Here is a 20,454-nt window from a genome sequence, read left to right on the forward strand (position 1 = left end):
TTAATTCGTCAATATTTAATGAAACATCTCTAAAAGCGAGCCGGGGAAGTAATTACGGTACATCCCGTGGGTGGGTAATTTTATCTGAAATCATTGAAACCGAACGCACACCTACGTAACTTGTTGCTATGGCAATGACATAATTGTGTCTACGTCACGTTAACGGCGCAACAAAATTATTGATGGCCTCGTCCGTGCACACGGTCGAATCAAACATTTATTTGGCGCAATTTGAAAATTTAATCGCAATCCATTCGCAATTAAACGGTCAGAGCCCTCTATGTCTCGTTCCGCGATTTAGTTAGAGGAATCGGCAACAACGCGCCACGTGACCCACATTGGGGTTGCGAACTGAAGTTGGCAAGCGGCCAAACGCTCCCCAATCCGATCCGTCGCTCGCCATTCCCCTTATTGCGGTCGTGGAGGCCGCCAGCCAACCGCCAAGACTGGAGTGCCGCAACGTAAGTTTTTCCTCCAAAATCTGTCCGATTTTCCCTCAATTAAACCGCTTCGACGTCATTTTCAACAGTTAAATCGTTTTAATCGGTTCCGTCGAGTGTGCCGTGTTTCTAGTTGTGTAAATGTCGTATTTGGTGATTTCATCGGTCGTAGTTGTCGCACCTGGGTGGCGCTTGGTAACAGTGGTTTCGGTGGCACACTCGCGTTTAAAAAATCAATCGAATACGCACTAAAAGTTTTGTGTTTTAGGACAGTCATGTCTTACAGGAAGGCCACCCACGCCGGAAGTTGGTACACGGATTTTGGTAATTTTGTTTTGTAAACTTTTTTAATCGAGTAATCGTGTTTGTTAATCTTCAGTGGGTGAATTATCGAACCAGCTGGCGTCTTGGCTGCAAAAAGCGGACTTCATTCATGGTCCGGCACGCGCTATTATTACTCCGTAAGTTTAACAATGTTACAACGCTTTGCACTCTCGTACCGTCTAATTTTAATTTCATTCTTGCTCGAATTAAACGAGTCACGAAAAACATGGGCGGCGCTCCGTGCATGCTCGGATGAAATTACCTCCGACTTTTGTGCGGTAATTTTTTTCAATTATTTAACACCCGAGACCTTTTAGGCACGCCGGATACAGATACTGCGGAGCGTGTGCGGCATACGCTTACAAACAAGTGGGCCCCGCGGCTGTGAAAAGGATATTCATCTTAGGTCCGTCTCACCATTTCAGCTTATCAGGATGTGCCTTGACGACCACCATCAAATGCAAGACTCCTTTTTACGACTTAATAGTAGATACTCAAGGTAATATTTATCGATGATATCGATTTTTTACCACGTTTTGCGTTTTCAGTCAATAACGAGTTGCACGCGACAGGTCATTTTGAATGGTTAGCTCTCGACGTCGACGAAAAGGAACACAGCGTTGAGATGCAATTCCCCTACATTGCCAAAATTATGGAAAAGTAACCTGCGCGTAACGGTGAAATATGTGACTGTATGCGTGTTTTGTAGTTACAAGGATCAATTCACGATAGTTCCCATTTTGGTGGGGACACTCAGTCAAGATCGACAATTACGTTACGGGAGATTACTACTAAAGTACTTGAAAGATCCCCAGAACCTTTTCGTTATTTCATCCGACTTTTGTCACTGGGGTTCGCAATTTCGCTACACTTACTACGACACTTCTTACACGTACGTTTACGAATCGATCGAACACGTTGATCGAACGGTGAGAATTATGATAGCGCGTATGCTAACGCTTAACTGTGCTTTTGTTTCAGGGGATGAACGCAATCGAAAACTTAGGTCCTGCCGAATTCACCGATTATCTCAAAAAATACGGAAACACGATCTGCGGTCGCCACGTGATCGGAATTCTGCTTAACGTGAGTACTTTTCTTTTGTTTATTTTATTACGTATGTCGATTTTCAGATGGTTCAACTTTTAATCGAGGACACCAAAAAACGGCCAAATTTAAAATTTCTCAAGTACGCTCAGTCGAATCAGTGCTTATCGACGTCGGATTCTTCGGTGAGTTACGCGGCGGCAGCTCTCACGATCCAATAAGCTTCATGTAATGATACTGTTGCAATAAAAACGAACACTAACCTGTCTGTATGGTCCTTTCCAACGCCCTCTCGCAGTAAGACGCGTACTTTCCGCACTCGGTTCTGTTATCGGCGTTTCTTTGAAGATGGAGTTTCAAAAACCACAACAACCTCGACGACTTCGGAACGAAGAGACTGACAGCCAGAGCGAGTAATTGCCAACCTTGAAGCAACGTGTAACTGGGCGGACCTTTGTGGTCCTTATGCTCCTTGTAACACTCCTTGTGTTCCTTGTATTTTTCTTCTTGGACCGCCTGTATATTGGAAGATGCAATTTGTTGGTCAGAGGTACTGTTTATACTGGGTGTCGTTTCGCAGGTGAATAAACTTTGAGTGGCGCAAAGGAGAAGTTGCTGAAAAGAATTTTGGTGTTTCTGTATAATGATGGGGTCATATTAGGGGAACGACTAGATAGATGACAATCACACCTGTGAAACTAATGGTCATGACTAGGAGGAGTTTGGCAAGCAATCGAAGCTCGAGGGAGGGGGGCAAGCCTTGAGATGAAGATGATGTGTCACGTGTTGATGGTTGTGTGGGAAGAAAAACAAATCACACACGGATGCAAGTGATTTGTTACTGCATTGTCCTGGTTTAGTATTTTTGAAGACAGGCCCAGTTATCAAAAAACCCAACAGACAAACGAAAAGGACAAAGCTAGAGTTTAGCTTAAACTGGAGATTTTCTAGTTTCTAGATTTGTTTGTCTTAAATGCCTCGTGAAACTTGTGTGATGTGAAGAGAACAGTACATACACAGGCATTTTCTATTCTATTCTATGTTCTAAAACATCCAGAAAATAATAGAACCAAACTGAAACACCAACATTCTTGTTGAGTCGCAAGGGTGGGTCACTAACAGTAAAGAAAGTTGCTGTTTCATGCACTTAGCAAATGAAATCAACTATTGTGCAGCGCTTCATGAAACACTTTCCATGTTCCATAAAGCACGGCAAGCGTATGTTCACCATATATAGGACTCAAAGTGCTAGAAGCTTTCAGCTTGTTGTAAAAAACTTAACATAACTATTTGGACGGACTTTCAGATTTCCACTCTCGACCGTTGTTTACCCGGACGTGCTCGGCTCGAGAGCGAATGCCGAAAGTCCATCACCCTAAACTAAATTCCATGTAAAAACCAAATAAAAAAAGCACACTTACACTTTTTTTAAGCAACTTTTGTGTAGATACCTGGACTCCGAGTTTGGGCAAGGGCGAGCTTTTACTTGTTTGTTTTACAAGCGCACAGATCAATTCCGCCTGTAATTCTGGCATGTCCAGGCATTGCTGTAGCGCGTTCTGCGCCAGAACAACGTGATAGTCTATGCCGGCCTGGTCTACGGCCGCCGACATGAACAACTGGAGACATTTGAACAGTTTGATCGCTTCGGCCTGAAACAGAACGGTCACCACCGAACAATCCTCGATCTCCCAATCACCTGTAGATTTTCGGTCGGCAGAGTGGTCAGAGGGAAGTACGAGGGTATCGCGCCGTCTTTCGTACAAGGCACATGTAAAAGAACCGGATGTCTCCACAAAACACAATTTGACTCGCCATCGACTTCCATCAGCTTGTGAATGAGCTGTTCGTACTGCGTACCGGAGCTGGGCCCACCCCCACTGGCCACGGTCAAATGGTACAGCCAGGAATCTTTCTCCTACGACATATCATCAAACATTTTCCCCGCAAGATTCAAATTTTTGTTATTACTTGTTTCCCCTGGCACAGCAAGTAAGTCGGTCCTTGATTCGTTGGGAATATTCCGATGGTCAAGTCCGGATGTTCGGTGTCTCTTTCTTCGGAGTCTGAATCTGAAAAGTGTTCCACCTCCTCGACTCTGGCGTCGCGCATATTGATTTGACCGGCCGGCGTCTACGACAGTCCATTAAAACCAAAAGAGCGTCGCCGACGGTCGACTTACCGTGTCTGTCGGCGATTTGAAATACAAAAACATTTTTCCGATCAGAACGCACCAGCATTTTTTCGCGTGGCCGTTCTTCACTTTGGTCAACCATCCCTGAACTGACGGCTTGTTTTCTTCTTTGCTCAACAACAATTTGGTGGCGTTTCTTCGTTGTACGTTTTGAAGAATCCTGACCCAGTCTTCCATTGCGGTAATGGAGTCCGCCGTCAGGTAGTACGTTTTCTTTCCCGTATCAATTTCGAAAGTGTTCGAGCCTTCGGCTCTAGTTATTTTACAAACTTCATCTAAAATTATTTGACCCTGAGGTTTTCGATTGATATCACTCTGACCCTTGTAGTACGTCAGCACACCATTCTTGAGGACGAACCACTTCTTCCTCCACGTTTTCAATTTTCCCCCTGTCGAATTATCAATTGTAAATGTTATCTCCTCACGTTGTTGACATTTCTAACGCACCTAGTTTAGCTAAAGAACCGCTCTTTTCTAAACTCTCGATTCGCTTCGGGCTGTCTAAATAAGACGCTCTAAGCAACATCGACGACTCTAGACTAGTGGTATCACAACTGAGAGCATCAGGTGGTACGGCGTAGTCATCTGACATGCCGGATTCGAACGAAGTGTCTGAAACACCTTCGTGTAAATGTTAATCGGGGCATCTCTACACGGGAAAGCAAGCGATACACAATCCAAGCACACAACACCGACATGTTAGTGCATCGAACGAACAAAACAATTTTTACCTCTGGTCTTGCTTTTACTAGGGGACCCGCTGCTGCTGGACGCTGTCCGTTTTCCCGGACTCGAACCGGAAGTGTCACCCGAACTTCTGCTGTGCGTGTTGGTGCCATCAACGGCCGTGGTGTTGTTACCCTCACCGTCACTCGAATCGTCCGAAGAATCACCGGTGAACGGCATCGATCTGATCTGGCTCGCTCTACCTTTCACCGTGGCGTACACCGGAACCGGTATGTCCTGATATCCTGCTTGTTCAGGACCGATGTCGCTTGGAGTGGTTCCAGTCAACGTCAATCCGTCGGCAGCCACCTGTGGCCAATGACACATTCAAACTCTCGGAAGAGAACAAAAAGAAAAATACGTAAAATATCTATTCTCAAGTCTTAAGTCAAGTTTCTGCAGCTTCTGGATATCTTTACGAGAGAAAACATGTGAAGCTAAACGTAAACTAAAGGATGAAAGATACTACTTCTTTGGAAGGTGTTATAGGTGTTGGTCGCATAAAAAGATACAAAGATATCTTTCTCCCAATCATTGTTTCCTTTAGATTAACACAACAGGATGTAGCGAATTGTACAACCCCAATTTTGTTGTTCTCGTTCCTCCTATAATAATAATTAATCGATGTGTGAAAACGACAAAAATTATTTTACTTCCACGCGTTTACACTTTATACAGGGTGTTATTGAAAGTTGTACAGATATTTTATCCACGAGCTACTGGCTTCATGTAGAACTCGGAAAAAATATCTAAAAAGTTCTGTAAAAAAATAAAATGACATTTATTTTTTGAGCTACAATTTTTTGTATTGCTTTTAGTCTTCTACGTTGTCAAAAAACCTCGTAGGTAAAATGTCGGCACATTTTAAAAATACACCCTGTATATCATATTTTATAAAACGTACACCAATGCGGTTTCCTTGTTTTAAAGCATTTTTCCTATAGGTTACTTCGCATTGGCGTACATTTTATAAAACATGATATACATTTTATTTTTTTGGACATTGAATTTTTTAAATATTTTTTCCGAGTTCTACATGAAGCCAGTAGCTCGTGGTTAAAATATCTGTACAACTTTCAATAACACCCTGTATTATTATCTCGTCCTAAATAAACTGTGCTGCAGGTGTTGGGCGTTGTTAGACGTTCCACCGCCAAACTACCTTATCTATTTCGTTAGCCTAATCTCCAATCTACGAAATGAATGCGCCCCTTCTCCCCGGGGAGTCAATCTCGCAGGTCGAAATTTGACGTCACCCGTTACGCACACCTGGATTTGTGGCACCTGTCAAAATTCGCCCTTCGGATTGGATCCCGTCCGAATCCTCAGCGGAATACCTGATAAATCCGGTCTTCCCAGCTGGGAAACCTGTGAATTGGAGGCGTGGGAGCCCTAGGCCAGGGAACTTTTTCCCTGCTCGGCGTGTAAATCTCGGCGTAATCATGTGCCAGATCCGGATCGGAGGCGCTGCTGCTCGGAACCCTCCCGATGCTGAGGTTATCGACGGCCGCCCTCAGCTCGTCCGTCAGGGGATCCATGCTGGAGTTGCTCGTGGCGAAGTTGACGCTCGTCACCAGGGTGCTCGGCACGGCCGGTTCGAAGTTGCTCGACAGACAGACCGACTGGTGTCTGCGGTGTCTGTTGCTCCTCGCCGAGCTCGTCGTCGACGTGTGCTGTCTCGGTTCCGGTGAGCAACTCTCCGACCTCCTGCGGTCGGCAAGGGCCAGGTGGTTCCGGAGGAGTTCCAGCTGTTGGTTGCACTTGATGTTCTGTTCGCGCAGCGTTTGGTTCTGCTGTTCGAGCTCGCGGAGCTTATTCGTCACCCATTCCTTGATGCGAGCCGCCTTCGCTTCCACTTGTCTGGCGTCGTGGAGGCGCAACTGGCGCTGCTCTTCCACCTCGCCCTCCAGACGGTGGATCTGGACGTTGTTCGGGTCACTCTGCTGCGACCATGCGAGCTTCTGTTCCATTATTCGCACCTGCAAACACGGTACGGTCGGTCAGAATGGCTCCCGGCTCCAACAATGCTATCGATTGCCAACAAGCGACACCGTAAATTCCGGACACAATTTGAATAACGTCGCACGCGAAGCTTCCACATTCCTTATCCGTTTTTGACTCGTTAAGGTAGGCCGCCGGTCGAAACCACCGACGACGGTTCCCTCCGCTGCCATTTCGAAGCGCAGCGTTCAGGCAATCATCCTTTTCACCAAAAAAATCAAATCTATCTACGAATTTTGAAAATTCCTAGCCAAGTCGTCAAGAAGAACGTACTGCCGTTAATGTTCAGGGCGAAAAAAGTAGCCACTAGAAATTCCATAAATCTTACCTACATTCCGCATTTCAACAACGCGTGACAGAAACGAAGTATTTTCGAACCGAAAATAAACCAAAACCGGACTCAACGTTAAATTTGTTTGAAGTCAAGGGTAATAAAAGAAAAAACAAGAGTGCAGACATTACATGAAGAAAAAAACAATAGCGCTAATTAAGAACACGTGTTGGCTACGGACCAATTAAGAAAAAAGGCAACAAAACAGATTACCCCGTGTTTCCATGATGCCGTCGGCGTCACTCTGGCCCTTCAAACAGAAAAAAACTCAAGGGTGCCAAAGCTCCCTCGAACCGCTGCACCACACACTGAACCCGTTCGGCTGTGACTAGAGCCCGAAACTGTTAGGAGTTAGCAGCACGTCCTATCACGGTTCGCATACAGTGTCTGCGATGGCTAAAAATGAGTGCATGCCGATGTGAACTCGGCGCCAAGTCGTCCCGACGCTTGTCACAAAACTTCCCCATAGTGGGGGAGAGACCATCGGCTATTGTAACCACCCCCTCCTTATTCAAAGCTTCCGATGCGGTCGGATTCGACAAACAAGCAAGGGTTGCAACGCTAAATCTCCGACGTGTATCGCATTACGACCGACCATTTCAATTAACCGAATCGGAGATGGGACCGTTGATAGATGGAAGCGGTCAGGAACAGTCTTCGACGGTGTCATCGGCAAAAACCAGATTCGGAAGGGTGATTTTAATGAATGCGGGGTGTCTGTTCAATTTCGAGATTGGATTGGAAAAAACGACACAATACAATAACAGTCGCTGGAAGCCATCTGCAACATCTATCAAATGAAAAGACGGATGTGACTTTTTGCGATGAAATGTCCGAGTTCGCTTCGGAAACATGCGTCGAGAGGATATTGAACTCCGAACAAATTGATTCGTAACAACAAAAGGGTGGTGACAGTTACACTGACACAAAACTAATTGGGGTTCCATCTATGAACGCGTGGTTTGCTCCTGACTAAAAATACTTGACACGTCTCTGATGGACCTCAACGTGTTGACTTAGTACCAACTCAACAGAAAATAGTACGCGCGGGTCTACAAATCAAGAGTTTCCATTTCGGTCACGGTTGAGGTGCAAAAATGTGAACAGCGCCAGAAGTGACGAATATGTGAAGAGTTATGACAGTTATTTAAGTCATGCTATATTCTTAGGCCACGTTACCAATTCACTTAGTTGGAAACGTTTCGGATTTATTTCGTTTTGGGATCCGGTTCCATCCGGTTCGACAGATAATTTGATAATAAAAAAAAATTAAAGGGCGTATTCGGAAAATTGTCGGAAGCTCCCCCACTTATTATTTATAACGTTTCGTAAACGAATATCTGGAGAACTTCGCCACATCAATAATAAAGACACGCCTGTAATAAAGGAGTTCATCTCCGAATCAATATTTGTGTTAGTCTCTTGTAAACAACTTCGACATCTAAGGCGAACGACAGTAAATACGTAATACATAATAAAAATCGTGGTTCGCGAGAGCAACGAACACAGACAAAGAGAGAAGAAGTCTACAATACAATCGCCGATGAAAAAAACATGCAAATAAGCGTGCAACAATGGCTCGTGGGGGGAGTTTGTTCATAGTGAATGGGGGCAATAGGGGACTCTACAATGCACATTTCGGTTAGGAAAAATTAAAAGAAATGATAATCTCCACGGGTTTTGATGACGGAGAGAACAATAGTTTCGAGTTGGTCTTTTATGGTGATGTCGTAATTCATAACGCTGGTGGATAAGACAGCGACGACATATTTTTACGATGCCTTTAACCTATCTCTGTACGAATCTGGAAATACAACAAACTAGAAATTAACGACATCAGCAATGAGTATAAACATGGATTTTATGACATTTCCCACAATGGAGGAATGCGAAACTCGTAAATCCCCAACAATAAGAACATAAGAACTGGAGCGAACAGATAGTATTAACAAAGATACAGAGAAAGCTTTGTGTCAAATTATCGAATGTCTTGGCATATTTTTGATGCAATGAAAACAAGATTTCAATGACAGGAAAACTTCATAAATTTTTAAAAGAAAACCAAGATCCAGTGACTTCGTCAAAACATTTCCAATTTATCCGACTTCCAAGACAATTCGATTGTTGTCATTGAGGTGAAACCCAGCAAAGATCAAGTTACCAAAATTATGTAAACATCGTCAGACCATCTTCTCGCATCCATTCCGACTACATCAGCATCATCCCCTCGAGAAACCATCTACACATGAGAGTGTACTCTTCGATGCGAACACCAGGTGGGTCTAGGGTTTATCATTTGCATATCAGAAGAAGGAAAATCGATGTAGGTGTGCGAGAGCAGTTTTTTATTGACGAGAAAAATCTAAAAAATGACGCCATCGTAGCTAATGTAAAATTCACGATCGACAATCGGTAAAGCCGCTTCAACTTTACATAAATACTCAATTATTTAGGCCTGAAAACTCGACTTTAACCCGTTTTTTCAACCGTGCATTATGTAGTGATAACGACAGTGGCACGTGCAACGGGGAGATTTTAGAGAACACATTCATACATAAAGCAATACCATATGACATGGGGTTCGACCCTATTTTACGTACACTAAAATTAAATGACTCATCATCCACACATGTTTGGCCTTTTAATTACTGAATAAATAAAGCAGTACGATTTTTTTTGCCGTTTCCCGTAACGTTTTGCGTTGACAATATAAAAAAAAAATGAAAATCAGAAGTTAAGAGGAGCGGAAATGTGGAAAGTAGAATTTCATGCATTTCGTTCGATCTATTTTGTGTTTTGGGTGGTAAAGGTGGAAAAAAAGCCAACACGAACACCTTGTCACTGACCCTACTTGACATTTAAACACGTGCTATCGATTGTTTATTTTAATTCGAGCGAAAAAATCGCTTTAATCCGCGTGTAACGAGGCACACAACGAAAAGTTCTACAATTTGTGTACGACGCTCGTCGAAGATCTGTGAATTATTTATTGCGGGACCATTTTCTCCGATTTTCACAGTTGAAAAGTCGTGCCGACATCGAATTATCACCGGTCGAGATGGCTCGATTTCGACGTAAAATCAAAAACAAAAGCGTAAATCAACCTACGCTACGGAAGCCTTTCGGATGCATGCCGACCTGTTTGGATGCAAAATCCAAAACAAATCGTACCCGGTACTCGTACGTAGGACAGACAAAAACAAATTTGTGACAATCTAACACTTACATTCTCCCTGAAAATGTCCCCCAAACAAACAACGAAACGTCGCACAAACAAAACAACCAAAACAAAACCCGAAACAAAAACCTATAGCGACTCTCTGTTTTTCTGTCAGCTGAAAGACGCCATGACCGCCAGCGTCGAGACGGAAAATAATCAATAACAGACGATAGGGAAAGTGAAATTCGGTTGCCATGCGACCGCTCTATCTCTTTTCCAATCGATGTTGAACGTATTCGTCTTACCTTGTCCTCCGCCTCTTCCGCCCGACTTTCCGCTTCCAGAACCCGCTGTTCCAGCTCGGAAAGCTGTAAAAAAAAACATACATTTAACATAACGTCCGACAATTTGTGAATAATTAAATTAAACAATTCAGCGGTCTGACATTTCGAAAAAATCGAATATGTGCTGCCATCTGGCACGAAGCGAGGGGCGATCGTGAAATTCGACTAGCGCCCGCTAGATGTCGCTGCACTTCTCTACCCAAAATTGGGGTTGAGCGAATTCGATTTGTTGTATTGCATGTTGCCTAGTCACTGGCAGCTGTTTGTTTTGCGTAATGGAATTATCTTCGAATCTACTTCCAGTTTAATTTTATTAGTTTACATAAATGCCATCTCTGAACGATGAATGATTTGATATGACGACTGAAGACTTCCGATTTGTCCTTTGATGATGGCGGAAACCGAGAGTTCTGGTAAACAAATTGGAGCGAGCGCTTGTTCGATCCCTAATTGGATTATGTTGGTTAACATCGACACACTTGTGACGGTGGCACAGGTGCTCACTCAACCGCAACTAATAAAATACGACGGCACCTGCTTCGCAGCTATGAACACGCCAACAATGACAAAACGCGGAAACGGGAAAACATTCGCTTAATTAATCAGAACCGCTCTTCACCGCAGACACTACGATTGCAGCTACCAACAGTCGTCCATACTCGATGGAAAAAATGTCCCCGAAGAACAAAAGGAGTCGGCTTGATTGTTTCTCAACCGAATACGGAAGGCGACTTCGAACGATGTACAGCAATAGTACGAGCGGCATAGGTCGTAAAGCATTCAATTTATTTCATCGCTGTAAAAGTTCCGAACTTCGCTGTAAATGGCTAAAATGAGAGAGCGATTATTCACCACAATGAACCAGACAAGTACCCATAAGCAACCATCACTTGAGCCTTGTCGTTACTAATGTAGTCACGCCATTGCCGATCCTTATCGAATTCGGTATCGGATAATACGTACAAGGGAAATCTTTTATCTACGGTGGAAAACTCGTCATTAATGGAAAAAATACAGCGTTAACATGACCTGCACGCATTCCATTTTAATTGTACGTCAGTGCGACTTGATTTGTGGGCCCTACTTGGATGTGTCTATGCCGGATATCGCACATTAATCTTAACACCTCTCACCCCGGACTTAAAATATGTCTTTTTTAAAGATCGACGAATCAAAACTCCGACGTCCTAATTGTTCTGCGCAGCGTACCGCGAAATTCTCGGGGCGGTGTGAATATTTTTAAAGCCATTTAGGACATTCAAGATTTTCTTTATGCCCATGCTGGGCAACTTTTTACTTAATTAACCGACGCCGAGATTCTGATGATGAGAGTTTTAAGGTAGCACGGCCCGTCTCTCAACGACCTTCTCTTAAATAAAACAATATCGGTGGGAATAGATGCGGATGGATTTAATTCAGCTTTGACGTTTCAGTCTTGGGAATTGCCGTCGTAAAAGGGACATCAAAAAGCTAAAAGTCGAATACTAAAAATGTATTACTAGCCGACTGAGCTCGACGATCAGAAAGACAAACCGACAATAGGTCTTTCGGTCGATCGTTAGAACCAGCAGCGGAGCTCTTAAATGGCAGTAATCGGAATGGTACTTTCGGCGGTTTTTTTTTGGCGCGGATCAACGACGCCCCCGGCGACAGTATCGCCGCGACAAAGCTGGAAACGCCGACGTTCCGAGCAAATACATGACGATCGTGCAAACTTGCCCGACGAGATCTAACTTAAATTACAAACTTGTAACAACTCTCTTCAACAATATTGATTAAAAACTCTAATATTACAGTAATTACGATTGCTATGTTATAACCGCGTTCTACGAGAAGTTCCATTTGCACATTACAGGGTATTTCATGAGTGATAATGAGCCCACCGGAATTGAAAATGCAACCCACAATACATTTGCAAAGCTAACCTGAATATTTTCCAAGTCCATATCCAGGTTTACTTTGCAAATATATTGTGGGTTGCATTTCCAATTCCGTCGGTGTCATTATCACACGTGAAATACCCTATATAGTTATCTAGAATTATTCAGAAATTTGTGATTGTGAATCTAAGATCTCTAAAATTAAACTTGGTCTTATGTTTAGGACATTTTAAATTGTTAGACTACAATTACTCTGTGATCGCTCGTGGGTTATAATTTCACTTAAATCCTCCGAGGTTGTTGGTTGTATAATAGTTAAATTTTCATGATTACTTCTTTTTATAAAATAATTATTCATCAAATTTATGAGTAGCGTTTTGAAAATTTTAATGTCCTGAGCAAGCCGCTAAAAGCTTTAAAATGTTTAATAAATCAATTCAAAAGAATGGGATTTTGGCTTTAGTAAAAGAAAATAAAAATGTTTTTTGAAAAATAAAATTTGTTCAACCTACGTATCAAAATAATTAAATATGTACATTTGAGAGTAACAAACTTACTTTAAAATCAAATAGTGCACAAAAAAATATTACAATCGGCTTTAGTGTGTGTCGAGTAATTTCAAACCGTTGGTTTATCCCGGCGCCTCCACCATTTTTCAATAATCCGACTCAGTCACTTGAACGAAGTCGTTTTAAGAAATTTGAAACTCGTAAAAAGATCATCCCCGGTGGAAATAGTGTTGCAGCGTGTACATTTCATTTTGTCCTAATGAAATGTAAATAGAATACATCGAAATGTGATGACGTCCGCAACAGGCTAGCGGTTTTGTGATTCAGATGTAAATTCGCAACATCAAATGAATCGCTTGCCAATAAAGCACTTTGTTAAATTGTTGGAACGAAACACGAGAAACAAAAACCGGAGCGATATTGAAAGCTGGCGGAATTGTTTGTGAAATACGAAAGCAAATTAAAAAATAAAAAGGGCCGAGATTGGAAACTTCAGCGAAAAGAATTAAAGTGATTGTTTGTAATTTCGGAATGGGAAAATAAAAGCACCAAGTCGGGAACGGCTCGTATAATAAGACGTGTTTATCTGTGCAGAAGCATTCCTCCTTACAATATAATTTGTTTCGATTATATCTCGCGATCCTTCGCAAATATTAAATTCAGACACTTGGAACTTTTCAATTACGCGGCGAGGGCGGGCGTCTCTGGTCGGGGACGGATTAAAATCCGCCAAAGGAAGAAAGAAGAAATTCCACGGATCGGCCGGCCGCACGTTACGAGGGGTGGGCGTGCACCACATGTGAGAACTGTGCACTGCCTCTGCACTATACTGTTTTATTTTATCGTCGTCATGAAAACTGAAGCTCGCAGGCAGAGCGAACCTGGACGTGCCGCGAAAACCAAAGGAGGAGAGCCCACCGCCCAAACAAGCGCAACACGTGGTTTATTTTATACTTGCGAGTTTAAGGCGCAAACCTTACCTGTGCAATTACCTGCGGGATGCCCGTCTCAGACGACGGGCGTAAAATCCGGGACGGGATCGAACCCGCCGGACACCGCGTGTCGTCTGTGGCGCTCCGGGATAATGCCGACGACCGATAATCCAGATCCTTATTTTTATCGGCTTGACACGATTTGATAAATGGTTATTTGATTAGACCGCGGGGATCCCCACACGTGCATTAGCTCGCCCCCGATCGACGCATCGGACGATTGACGTCGCCCGCTGGCTAGTTAACGCAACAAGATGGTGCCGACGTTAACACCACGACGGTGGGGGTGTCGACCGATACATCCTGCGAGATTGTTTTTTTTTTTTAAATTACGTCTTCAAATGAAAATATGATTTCAAATTGAAACGTTTTGCTTTTTTTAAAATTCATTATTTATTATTGTATTATCGACTGCGCCAGTAAATAACTTAACTGGCTGGGTCAGGAATGAATACCAACGGAGTGTAAAATTGTAGTAGCATTTCTCACGTTTGTACGCGAATTTAGATACATAGATAGAAAGATCTTTTCTTGGAAGGTTATGTATACATTTCATTATTAATCTGCATACTGCGTGTCGCACTTGAAGGCAGCATGATATTTTTGTAATCTGTATCCGAAGAAATTTAAGTTTTTACACGCTGATAGAACTTCATGAGGTGTATCTTTTCAAGTACTGAACTCAATTTTTAATTGAATCTTGGTATGTGGGGTCAAAATGAGTTCTAAACAATTTTTTCTTCTTTCGATATTTCCAACGCGAAGCAAGATATCGAGAAAGATGCACCCCATGGGTTCTACGACTGTGCAAAAATTCAAATCTCCATTTCTACAGATAACGGAAATATAGGGATGTCGTCATCTTACGTGCGATGATACACTGTATATTGACAACAACATAAACAAGAAAAGAAGAAACATGTTAATACCTACGCATTGTTCTAATTTTTGTTAAAATATTTAAGTGAACATTTTCTCATTAATAACAATAAAAACAATGACCAAAACTTGGCTATGGTAAATAGATATCGATTAATATACTCGTAATTATTTTGGTTTAAGAAATATCACACCTACAGAAAATTCAGTTTTATTGATAGATACCACCTATATGTACAGTCATGTTCAAATAAATCTTTCTTTTTTGGGTTTAAATGTGACTTCGAGCAGATAATTAATTAACATTTAAAAAACTATTTTGGCTAAAATTAACAATTCAATGGTCGTTAGTTTATAAAATTGTTTAAAAATACAACTGTCCCAGATTTATTTGAACATGACTGTACAGAAAAATCGCGTACACTTCAAAAATCAAGCAATCAAGTTTTCGAGTATTTTGGCTTTGTAAATGTGGATTTTGACATTATATTTGTAAATAAGTTATAAAACATCAGTGAGATTGGCACATTGTACTCTTATTAGGGAAATGGAACAATTGTTTGACACTGACAAATAAAAAGTCAAAACCAATCTAGACCGGCTTAACACAGAAAAATACAATCGCGGACAGAAAAAAGTAGGACAATGTTTTTTCGCTAATGTAAGTCGGGTTTACTCTTCCTATGGTTACTATTAAAATATTTACTTATTTATCACAGAAAACACGGTTTATTCAACTCAATTTTAGCTAAATTTCTTAATAAGACTTGTCCTACTTTTTTCTGTTCGCAACTGTAGGTGTGCGCGATTTTTCTACACAGCAGAGTACATTCTGTTAAATTATTTTACGTTTTCAATTATTATTTAATTAATTACAATTGTTGTATCTGTTACACAAATACAAATGATTTCTTTTTAAAAATTTAGATTATTTTCTTTTTGCACCAAGGGGCCTGATTTTCCGATATCCCTGAGCTGCTTTCTGAAGTTGGTTCTGCGTCTTTAAAACTTAAAAAGTTGCGAATATGAAAGCTAAAATCATTGTGACAAAATACATCAAGTTAGATTTTTTTTCATTTGTTCCACTGATGTCAACAAATCTGAGTAAATCTAAATGGACTTATTCGTATTACATATACCAATAAAATGTCCTAAACCTCCACCTTTATTGACCACGATGCTGCGATAAAAATGGCTTATTCTGTAGTAAAGAAAAGATTTGAATATTTTATTTACTCTTATTATTTTATAGGTATGTATACCTGTTATTATAACATGATATAAAAAATTATTTTTTGATTTACTAATTTATTGTTTATTTTACATAATTATATACGGGGTCATTATAAATGATTATCTCATCGTAGTAGGCGTTGGTGGCTTTGGTGCATGTGCCGCAAGCTTTATAATATGAGTGAGACTAGTATCGCCGATAGGTAGCGCTGCTGGCGGTAGTGTAAATTTGTCTACTAGTTTGTCTAACGTTGCGAAACTAGCGGCACATCCCAAATTTGTGTGGGTTTTCAACGCCAACTGCGATGGAACAATCCCTGTACTTCATTTAATCAAAATAAATAACTAAAAGTTATTTTAGAACACATAAAATTTTATACAATCATTATGTCTATTATATCAACGTATCTACGAGGAGGGTTCAAATAAGCCCCGGAATTTTATTCTCAGAACCAAGCGAATGGCGTGCATAACATCATAGTAACTTCATTTCTTTTTATTTAGTACATAATAGTCAAAATGAGAAGAGCAAGCAGTTCATGTTTTCGTTGAGCAACCCATAATAATCCGATTTCTCGTTAAGGAAGGTGCCTAACCCGGTGATATTTTCCAAAGACTTCAAGCACAATGTGAGTAATCCAACTTATTAAAAATGCAGGTCTTTGAATGGTGTAACAAACAATACAAATTAGTGTTGGTAGCGTCGAGGAAATCATCCATAACCATCTTACCGAAAAGTTTGCGTAACTTAGGTTGCTGACTATGTAACAAAAACAGCGACGTCTCTCAGCTGAGCTCTACTGAGCTTCTCAGGCGATATCAAGATGATGATGCATTTTTAAATTCCTCAATCAAAAATATCAAGTCTAGAGTGGCCCTCCCCAAAACCGTAAAAAGCACACAGTTCAGCCGGTAAAGTAATGGCGACCGTCTTTTGGGTCAGTCAGGGAGTTATCTTGACCGATTTTTTGAGAGAACGATGTACCGTGAATTATTATTACATATTATGTATTATTCTGACTTGCTTACTCAAAAAATTAAACCTGCACTTCGTCCAAAAAGGAGAAACCGTTCAATCAGGAGTGTCATTCTGCTGCACGCTAAAATCCGACCTCATACTGCCCAATTGACTATAAATGTCCTCGGAAAAATTCATTTGGAGGTTCTTCCACGTCCACCTTATAGTCCAGATTTATCACCATTTGATTTTCACTCTTTGGACCGCTGAAAGAGGCATTGGGTGGCTCAAAATTTTAAGACGATGATGATGTTGCCTAGTTTATTCTACATAAATACTGCAGTTAAATAAAAAATTACAGCCAAATTTCGGTTTATATTTGAACACTTGTTGTACCCACTTGTTTTAATAACAATATACAGGGTTAGTCACGAGAGGCTTCCGATATATGCAACCGAAACTACAATTTCCAACGGTTTCTAGCTTCCTAAACTTATAAAAAGTAATCAGCGATTGCTGGCCCTTATTGTCCAGTTTTCACATTTATGTTAACTTTTGCTGATAACCTCAATATTCGCCAAGCTACTTGGATTGCTAACTTATTTCGAATTAAACATCAAGTTCTAGGGGTTCCTTGTATTTTGGGTTGCATATAACGAAATTTTCATCGGAAGTCTCTCGTGAATAACCCTGTATCTTCACTTTTAACAAAAATAATCTAGATGAGGCTAAAGTTTGCGTCACTTCATATGTAAAAAGAATCTTTTAGGCAACAAACACGATTTTAATTCTTCGTCCCATTTCACAATTCTTTATGTGGCTGAGACGAACTCGGTCAAATTTGGCTCCACTTTAATTAAAAATATTCCCACATTGCAATAGTTATTTGTATAGCAAGGCTGCGAAATCCTACTTTGACGAAGCGAGAAAAATTGTCGTCAAGGCCGCTTTGCGGCCGAGACAAGACAATCTCGAGGTCGTCAAAGGATTTCGTAGCCAAGGTGTACACAACATTTTGTGTGCAACCCGAAAATTTGTAATTATAAAATGAAAAAGTAAAATTTCCTTCACTGTCAATAAAAATAAAGTCGGCCTACATGTCGCCATGTCGCTATGGAAACGACATAAATAAAACAATTCATTTTGAGAAAAATTGGAAAAATGTCGCAAAAAAATTACAACGTTTTTGTTCCGTCTACTTCCCCAGATTGTGCAGTGTCCAATTTAATACCAGAAAAGTCCAAACGGCAGTACGATAAGTGTTACAATGACTTTAAAGAGCGGTGTAATAAAAATAATGTGAAAACGGTGTCGGAGAATGTTGTTTTGGCTTATTTAATGGAAAAATCAAAAATTGTGAAAAGTTCAACTTTATGGAGTACATATTCAATGTTGAAGCTCACGCTGAACATACGGGATGGCATTGGTGTTACGAAGTTTCTGAAATTGGTACCTTTTTTGAAAAAAAGTCAGTTGGTTATCAGGTGAAAAAGGGTAAGGTATTGACACGAGACCAGATCAATTTGCTGTATAGTCTGCCCTTTTTTTAGGTCATTTTAATCATGGGAATATTAGGAGCCATGTGAAGAGACGATGACGAACTAACCAAAATGTCTATCGATGACATCAAGGATGAACATTCTGTATTAATAGTGGCCATTCCTGACACAAAAACTGACATAAAACGAACTTTTACTGTCACCAATCCAGAATTTGTAAGATTATACCGCAAATATGCAGCTCTTGTTCCGTGTACTCATCCAGAGTTAAAAAAAGATTATAAATTGTGCAGTGTCGCATTTGAAACCTGAAAAATCGAAACAGCAATATAAAAAATGTTACAGTGACTTTGAGACTGATGTAACAAGAAGAATGTGGAAACCCTGTCGGATAATGTTGCATTGGCTTACCTATTTACTGGAATTTATTTATTGTGGCAGGTAAACGTTAACGTTCTGTTATAAGTTTTAGGTTATTTTAATCGTGGAAATATCAGATGCCGTGCGAAGAGACAAATAAACCAAAATGTCTATTGATGCCATTCAGGATTCAGGATATGTTACTACTTACTAGTTACTAGATATTTCCATTTTTGACCGGTGGAAAATTAACCTAATTCATACGTGTCTGTTCTAGATCGATCTTTTTTACCGACTCGTCAATACGTCAATCATCGAATCATCAGGCGACCACTCCATTTGAAATTGGCGGGAACTTCAAACCGGATGAAAATTCTGTACTAATAGCGGCCGTTCCTGACACAAAAACTGGCATAAATCAAACTTTAACTGTACCCAATCCAGATTTTGTAAGATCACACCGCAAATATAGAGATAGATATGTTGTAATTGTGATAATAAATAAATACTGAAATGACTTTTACTTTTACGGCCGTCGTCAAGGCAACGGCTGCGAAATTCAATTTCGCGGCCTGCTCTAGGCACGCGAAGTACTTATTTCGCGTACGGTTGCACACAAAATTCTTTCGCGTGGACAGCAATACGCAAACACGTGCGAAAAATTCGAAAATATTCAAACAAAAGGATCGTACGTCTGATTAAATGCAGCGCTGCACTGACAGTAGCAAGCCGGCTCCTCGTTACCGCAAAGATGCCACTCGGTTTGACCACATAAATTTTTACGAGCGACAAAAAAAATTAGAAAACCGCCATCTGCCGCACAATACAAATATGTTGAAAACCATTAATCTCTGGAAAATTGAGATTTATAACCCGGGACGACTTCCATAATGGAGCCGTACGTATTGTTTCGAAGACAATAATTTTTGCGGGGACACCTTAAAATTAAATTTATCAACGGTCGAAAATGATCATCGAGACACGCTTTTTTCTCCGGAAGATTCCGTTGCGGCAAACAAAGTAATAATTCAGGCGCAACTAACTTCGACACTAATTAAACTTTATCCATAATTCAAGCTAATGTTCGCTCGGTTTGATACAATATTGACGGTTCGGAAACATCGGTGAAATATTAAAAGCTGCGTCCCCGGATGTCGGCGTCGCGACGCCGCAACGAATTTGCCGCCGACCAAGACCGTGCGAGTTTTTAGTATGACGTACGCGTATGCGTATGATATTCACAGCGGTACCATAAATAACGAGCACGTTGACAATCCCGGAGGGATTCGCGTGATATAGAACATGTCAATTGGTACAAATGCTCAGAAACGCGCCGACAAAACAACCACACACGTCCAGGATATACGACGCCATTTTTATATATCGGCACTATGAATACATAATATTTCAGGAGCAAAGTGGATGATTTGGTTTATCTCTTCCGCTCAGCCGCACACTATAAAACTTCAACCATCGGTGGTGCTCACTTAATTAAATTCCATTTTACTCCCGCCGTAAAACCGCACTTTATCCGGGAACATGCAAAATGACCTCCGGCCAAAAAAAAAAAACAAATC

The 20,454-nt window shown here is 41.0% G+C and overlaps 2 protein-coding genes across 11 annotated transcripts in view; one reads left to right on the plus strand and one right to left on the minus strand.

Moving 5' to 3' along the window:
- Positions 1–20,454, minus strand: part of LOC138133172 (uncharacterized protein CG43867) — a 153,409-nt gene that overhangs the window by 2,235 nt on the left and 130,720 nt on the right. For 3 of the 10 annotated variants that reach the window (XM_069050970.1, XM_069050972.1, XM_069050978.1), the window contains exons 3-11: positions 10,529–10,591; positions 6,069–6,710; positions 4,737–5,040; positions 4,453–4,626; positions 3,994–4,394; positions 3,783–3,944; positions 3,511–3,729; positions 3,233–3,463; positions 2,075–2,426 (exon numbers count right to left, since the gene is read on the minus strand). In XM_069050970.1, coding sequence (XP_068907071.1) covers positions 2,075–2,426; positions 3,233–3,463; positions 3,511–3,729; positions 3,783–3,944; positions 3,994–4,394; positions 4,453–4,626; positions 4,737–5,040; positions 6,069–6,710; positions 10,529–10,591 — 2,548 coding nt within the window. Of the gene's footprint in view, positions 1–2,074; positions 2,427–3,232; positions 3,464–3,510; positions 3,730–3,782; positions 3,945–3,993; positions 4,395–4,452; positions 4,627–4,736; positions 5,041–6,068; positions 6,711–7,276; positions 7,673–10,289; positions 10,441–10,528; positions 10,592–20,454 lie in introns of those variants that run through there. The other 7 variants (XM_069050975.1, XM_069050973.1, XM_069050977.1 and 4 more) reach the window with 7 other exon arrangements.
- Positions 24–2,073, plus strand: LOC138133186 (protein MEMO1-like). Its single transcript, XM_069050993.1, has 8 exons — positions 24–461; positions 709–764; positions 820–901; positions 1,082–1,263; positions 1,313–1,424; positions 1,474–1,693; positions 1,746–1,850; positions 1,898–2,073. Exons 2-8 carry the CDS (start codon positions 716–718, stop codon positions 2,030–2,032), a joined length of 885 nt encoding a protein of 294 aa, XP_068907094.1. The 5' UTR covers positions 24–461; positions 709–715; the 3' UTR covers positions 2,033–2,073.

The sequence above is a fragment of the Tenebrio molitor genome, chromosome 6, assembly GCF_963966145.1.
Source record: "Tenebrio molitor chromosome 6, icTenMoli1.1, whole genome shotgun sequence".
NCBI classification, from domain to species: domain Eukaryota; kingdom Metazoa; phylum Arthropoda; class Insecta; order Coleoptera; family Tenebrionidae; genus Tenebrio; species Tenebrio molitor.

What these genes read in the sequence shown, in the direction of transcription:
- LOC138133186 (XM_069050993.1), top strand. Translation starts at nt 716, where the DNA reads ATGTCTTACAGGAAGGCCACCCACGCCGGAAGTTGGTACACGGATTTT. An exon ending in GCACGCGCTATTATTACTCC is followed by an intron (nt 902 to 1,081) that starts GTAAGTTTAACA and finishes GAGACCTTTTAG; the next exon opens with GCACGCCGGATACAGATACT. An exon ending in ATTGCCAAAATTATGGAAAA is followed by an intron (nt 1,425 to 1,473) that starts GTAACCTGCGCG and finishes CGTGTTTTGTAG; the next exon opens with TTACAAGGATCAATTCACGA.